General features: G+C 44.3%; 1 protein-coding gene across 1 annotated transcript; it reads left to right on the top strand.

Annotated features, from left to right (window-relative positions):
• The first annotated feature begins 380 nt into the window (after window positions 1-380).
• On the top strand, window positions 381-4,440 carry PTGES2 (prostaglandin E synthase 2). The gene is made up of 6 exons (XM_009888030.1): window positions 381-605; window positions 1,292-1,347; window positions 1,979-2,131; window positions 2,690-2,890; window positions 3,211-3,328; window positions 4,058-4,440. Exons 1-6 carry the CDS (start codon window positions 381-383, stop codon window positions 4,184-4,186), a joined length of 882 nt encoding a protein of 293 aa, XP_009886332.1. The 3' UTR covers window positions 4,187-4,440.
• The last annotated feature ends 1,676 nt before the right edge of the window (window positions 4,441-6,116 follow it).

Raw genomic sequence — 6,116 nt, 5'->3', positions numbered from 1 at the left:
CCCCACCCTGTGGCCTCAACAGAGGTTATGGGGGGGGAAGGAAGGAAACTGGATTTAAAAGGCAATTTTGGCTTTGATGTAAAGATGATCAAAATATGGTTGTGTTTTTCTTTAGTTTCAGAATTATGTATAGAGGGGTAAGCTGTCTGGATTTAACTCCTTTTTTCTGGATGTGAGTGGGAGTTTCTAGCAGATCAAATAGCTGTTTAGAAAAATTAAGCATTTGGTCCCAATGGGAGGTGAATATTTGTGATGCCATTTGAAGAAAGCATCTGATAGCCAAGATATTTTGATCAGATGTTGAAACTGAAGATCAACGACCATGACTTTATGACAAAAATAAGGGTGGAAGAAAGTAATATTTATATTTTTAGTAGAAAATGGAAGCTTCTGGTTTCTTCCTTCCCCAGCTACCTGCAGGGAGTCTGCAGCTCACTCTCTACCAGTATAAAACGTGTCCTTTCTGCAGCAAAGTCCGAGCCTTTCTTGATTATCATGGACTGCCCTATGAAATTGTGGAAGTGAACCCGATAATGAGGAAAGAGATAAAATTCTCTTCCTACAGAAAGGTGCCTATCCTGCTAGCCAATGCTGGAAGCCCTCTGGTAAGTTTTACTGTGCTGAAAGCTTGATTTCCCTGCAAGCAGTGGTTTGGAGGCTTGTCTCTGTCATGCCTCTGTGGTTTATCACATGCAGTGTAATCTTTAAGTCATCTTTTATTCTCTCAAGAGTCCAAGATTTGTTTCCCCCTTCACGATTTCATGTGCCTTGGCCTTATTAAAATTTTTTGTTGGCCTTTCTTAGGAGGCATGTTGTTTGTGTAGTGACTCTGTAATCCAGTGATTATGTAGCTTCTATCAGCCCTTATGCAGGACATATCATTTGTACCAGCGGTAGCAGGAACTGCTTATATCTTGTGGGAAAAGAATGACATCTCAAGAATACTGAAGGTTAAACTTAGGGGTTTTTTTTATGTTAGTGTTGCTTTTCCTCCTTCGCTGCCAAGAGCCTAAATTCAAAACGTGCTAGTATTGCATGAGTACCTGACCCTCAGACTCTCCGTTGTCAGAATGAAAGACAAATTTTGAAGCGATACTCTGAAACAATCACAGAGGAGATCTGAATGTAGGTCTGTCTTTAGATGTGCAGGGACTCGTGTGGAAATGCATGGGGGGAAAAGGGACTGCAGTACTAATCTGGAGCCTCAGCATGCAGGGGAAAAGGTTATGAAGAGTTTTCTTTTCAACTTCACCAGCTCCTTTTAAAAGTTTGTTTTAATTCTGTTTTTCAGCAATTGAATGACTCTTCGGTGATCATCAGTGCAATAAAGACCTATCTCATTTCCAAGTAAGAAAACGGGATGATGTGAGAGCAGTTGAATGTGAGTGGTCCTAGCAAACTAGAGATTGAGGAGACTCTGTCAGAGTTGGTCATAAGTATCTTGCTGACCTTGGTCTCTGTAGCTCTGGGTGTTTGGCGCAGCAGACCTGACCCTGGCTGTGATGGTGTGGATGGCGCCTATATATATTGTGATGTGTGTGCAGTGAAGCAAAGCTTCAGAACTACTCTTTTTTTCACCTGTGAGATTCTCTTTTGCACAAAACCTCCTTAAAGATGGACTGGCATTAGTTCTGGAATTAAGCTTACATTTAGCCAGTTACAACATTTAGAATGAAATGAAATTGCTGTGCCTGTGGCCCGTCCTTTATGTTCATGCTACAAAGCACTTGCGAATGGTAGGAAGTTTTATGCCTGCAAAAATTTCTCTTCTGACACAGAGAAAGATATGTACACTAATAATAGTTATTTGCAAGTAGCTGTTCTAGAGTCTTTTCAAAATTTATTTCAAATAGAACTAGGAGCTTCATGCACTCATTTTTAGAATAAAACACTTTAAAGTGTGTATCTTTTGATCCGTCGTCTGATCCACTCATTTCTGTTGTGGCAAGATCAGTGCTAACTGTCTTTCTGTTCACAGGAGGAATAGCTTAGAAGAGATTGTGTCCTTTTATCCTCCTATGAAAACTGTCACTGACCAAGGCAAGGAGGTATTTGAGTATGGGAATAAATACTGGCTCATGCTGGATGAGAAGGAGACAAAGCGAATCTATCCTGTCAAAGAAGTGAGAGTGTAAGTGCTCTTAAGTTTCTGGGCTCTCCACGTGGGGTCACAGCCTCCTCCAGATGTACTCAGGAATGGTGCACGTATAAAATCCCACTGGTGCTGACAAATCCTGTCACCTCCTTAGTGTTTAAAACCTCAAGAGTTAGAGTGGTTTTGCTGTGTTTCTTACATAATCTGAAACAATGCTGTTAGACGGCCAAGTTATCACCATCATGGTCATGCTAGCCTTCAGTTGCCTTCAGTTTCCTTCTTGGCCTTTCCTTTAAGTCACAGAGGAATGCTATGGAGTGCTAGTTTCCTTTTCTGCTTTGGTTCTCATATTGGGAGGAGAAACTAGTACTCTATCTTAGTCTTAATTTTAGTCTGAGATTGGAGGAGCCTTGGCAAAGATAATGATCCTGAGTGCATTTCAGAGAGGTCACCAGAGCACAAGGCTGGGCAGGAGTTTTTGACACATGTGTCCTTGGCAGGACCTCTGGCTAATGCCACTGTGATTCTGCCTGCCTTCTGTAGCCCTGCAATCTGTACGTGGCTCGCTGAAAAGTCTCTTTTGAATGCTTGCAGGGAAGAAATGAAGTGGAGAAAATGGGCAGACGATTGGCTTGTTCACCTCATCTCCCCCAATGTTTACCGTACTCCCAGAGAAGCCTTGGCATCTTTTGATTACATTGTCCGTGAGGGGAAGTTTGGCACCGTGGAAGGTTTCTTTGCCAAGTACATGGGGGCTGTTGCCATGTTCTTCATTAGCAAGAGGCTGAAGAAAAGGTTGGTACCACCAAGCACCAAGTACACAAAAGGAATAGCTCCTTAACCTCCTTAGCTGTGAACCCCAGATGTCAAAGGGCAGAACCTCAGTGTTTTAAACTAAACCATTTAATCAGATGTGAGTAACAGCTGTGCTTCTTCAACGGGAGGTACTGGACCTCTCTGCTTATTACTATTTAATCACTAACTGCCCCCTTCACTCTCAAATATGTTCATAATTCCCAGGCAAAGACCAGCCCATAAGATGAGAGATAATAAAAGGTTAAAGAAATGAACAAACCAGTGTCTGCAAGCTAGTTTTGTTTTGGTTTTTTTCCCAGACATCACCTTCAAGATGATGTCCGAGAAGACTTGTATGAAGCAGTTAACGAATGGGTAAAAGCTGTCGGCAAACATCGACTGTTCATGGGTGGAAACCAGCCAAACCTTGCTGACTTGGTAAGGGGTTAATTCCTGCAGTTATTTTTAGGTCCATTACAAATTATCCAGTTGCTTATCCATGTGAAATGGTTAATACCGATATAGACAGAGAAGATGAGTTATGTGAGATTGCCCATGTCCTTTGTGCAGTAATACAATTCCTACATGAAGAGGATTTAGAAATACTGGTGTTGCATAGGGTGGTATTTGTTGTTTTTCTCCAGAGAAGCCCTTCCAAAGATGGAACCTGCAGTTCCTGTCTGTAGGTGGATGTTACTGATCATGTGGAAGCATGATAAAAGCAGGTTACAACCCAGGACAAGGCTTTGACTCGTGAATAAAGCCTCACACCTGCACAGGGGTTATTGCATTCAGTGCTGCTGGGGTTTCCTTTGCAGGCCGCGGTGCAAGGTGGAGCAGGATTCGTCCCTTGCACTAGCAGTTCTCCCTGGAATGGAAGTGAAGCGTTTCACACCCAGGCTTGATCCAAAGATGGGAATTAACTTTTGCCCCATAACTGAATGTAGATCCTGATCTTTCCTTACTGTTTTGTCATGGAAAAAAAAATGCATATTCTTAACTGCCTTTCTGCCATTCAGTCTTCCTTGCTAGTCTCAGTGGCGGAGTTGATGGCGGGACAGGGGAAGAGCCTTCCTGGTTAGGCTGTTGAGCCGCTCTTTGGTACCCTAAGCCATTCTCCACCACTGACTCTTTCAGTGTTGTTCTAATCTTTATCCTCCGACACAGGCAGTGTACGGGGTCCTCCGAGTCATGGAAGGGCTGGAAGCCTTTGACGACATGATGGTTAACACCAAGATTCAGCCTTGGTACCAGCGTATGGAAGAAGTCATTCAAAAAGCTGAAGTTGCAGTCTGATGCCAGCTTCAGCTGCCTTCCTGAAGTACTTGCATGATTAAAAAAAAAACTTCAGAAGGAATGGCATTTATTTTTTAAGAATTGGATGGACTGGTCACGCCTAATGGACTGACAAGCAGGCACAGAGACTGTCCCGTTTAGAATATCAAGTGGCAGCGAGCAGAGGGATCCAGCCGGGTGTATTGTATGAACGTTGTATGTAGAAGGATGGGGACAGGTAAAACGAAAGGATCTTGAATGCTGCTGGAAAGGAGAAGCTCTGAACTGAAGAATGCGGCAAATAGGCTTCTTTTAGGCGAGAGCCATTCTCAGAGCAGGTTACTGTAAAAGCAAGTGGCTCTTGGCTAGTACGTTACAGCCATATCAGATATGGTAGGTCTGAGCAGCTTTTGCTTCAGGCTGTCTTCCGCTACTCTTCCATGTCATCTGAAGTCAGTTTTCCTGACTGAAACACTGGATACTAGTTTTTAAATGACAATTTTTCCTGCAATAGAATCCTGTAAGCCCAGTGCTGAGGGATCTAGAGGAATCCACGGTACTGGGAAAGGCTTCCCTCCTGTGACAAAAATGATGCTGCACTCGGCAGATTATATGCTTTTACTCTTCCATGTAAACGGTTCTTTCAACACTTGACTCTGTACGGTCTGCAAGGATAAAGGCTTGCTTCTTTCCGTGTCCTTTGCGAGATCTGTGAGTTCTTACCTGTTGCGCCCCAACAGCACACCCCACACAGAAATCACTAATGCCGAGCGGTTATTTGAAAGATTCATTTTGCATGAAATCTCTCTGGAATTCCCCTGAAAGTCAGTTTGTTCTTGTTGTGGGAAAAGAAGGATTAAGAGCGATCTGCGTGCCTGGGGGATCTCCAGATGTTTCTGCCATGCAGGAGCAGCAAAGGATTTACTGTTGTCGCAATCGGATTAGGAGCCATCGCTGCAGGTAACGTTGTGCAATACCAAGTCTGCAGAGTGGTGCTGGGTAGAACCCGATGTTTGTCATAGTGACATGATGCAGGTTTGAATGGTGGTGATCCTCTGCGCGGCCTGAGGGTTAATGTTCCTTAATTGTCACCTTGATAAAGTTCTGTTTCCCCAGGAGAAAGGGCAGGTTTCGGGGGAGCTGGGTCGTTGAGGTATTTCAGGTGCAGCTGATGTCAGTCTGTAATGCAGGTGCTTGCTCAGGGCGGGTTGTGTTGGGGGGGAGGTGGGTAGGCACTTTTATTGTGCTGGGGTAGAGGGGTTGGCTTTTTTCCAGATGTCAGACTGGTTACAGACTCAGTTATGATCAGACACAGAGCAAGAAAATGTGTACAGTGAGCTCAGCTGGGTTGCTCGTGTGTGACACACTGGTTTTGTTTGTTAAAGCTGTTCTGTACTGAAACCTGTGTTCCACAGTATCAAAAGAACAAAGTTCAAGCAGGTAATGTTGTTTTGGTTTTGGTTTTTCCTTTTTTTTTTTTTTTTTAAAAAAATACATTGAACGTACATTGACAGAGGCTTGAAAAAAAAAAAAACAACAAAAAAACCAAAAAACTAAATTGAGATTTGAGTGAGTTTAGGGTTTTATCATGAATGAAACTTGTTCGTGACCGTGTTCCACTGGTCTGAGATGGGATCCTGCAGAAAACTGTTGGGGTGGGAAGGAGTGAGAACACTGAAACTGCTTTTCCCGCTTCTGTAGCAGCCGCTGAAGTTGACCGGGAGGGTTTTGGCTCTGCCCCGGCATCTCACCAAGCCCAGAGCTGCTTCACTCAGGGAGGGGGATGTCGGGCGCAGTCCGCTTTCCTGAGCGTGCTTCGAGAGGGTGTTTGCAGCACTGTCCTGTGCCGGGACACCGAACCAGCCTGGGGACACGGTCGCCGGAGGTGGATGCAGGAGCCCTCTCCGGTGGTGCGGACGTGCTGCCGTGTCTCCTGGTCGGAGCGCTGTCC

The sequence above is a fragment of the Charadrius vociferus genome, unplaced genomic scaffold (genome assembly GCF_000708025.1).
Source record: "Charadrius vociferus isolate BGI_N301 unplaced genomic scaffold, ASM70802v2 scaffold56, whole genome shotgun sequence".
NCBI classification, from domain to species: domain Eukaryota; kingdom Metazoa; phylum Chordata; class Aves; order Charadriiformes; family Charadriidae; genus Charadrius; species Charadrius vociferus.
Note: the sequence above shows the minus strand (reverse complement) of the source record. Positions and strands in the feature narration are given on the sequence as shown.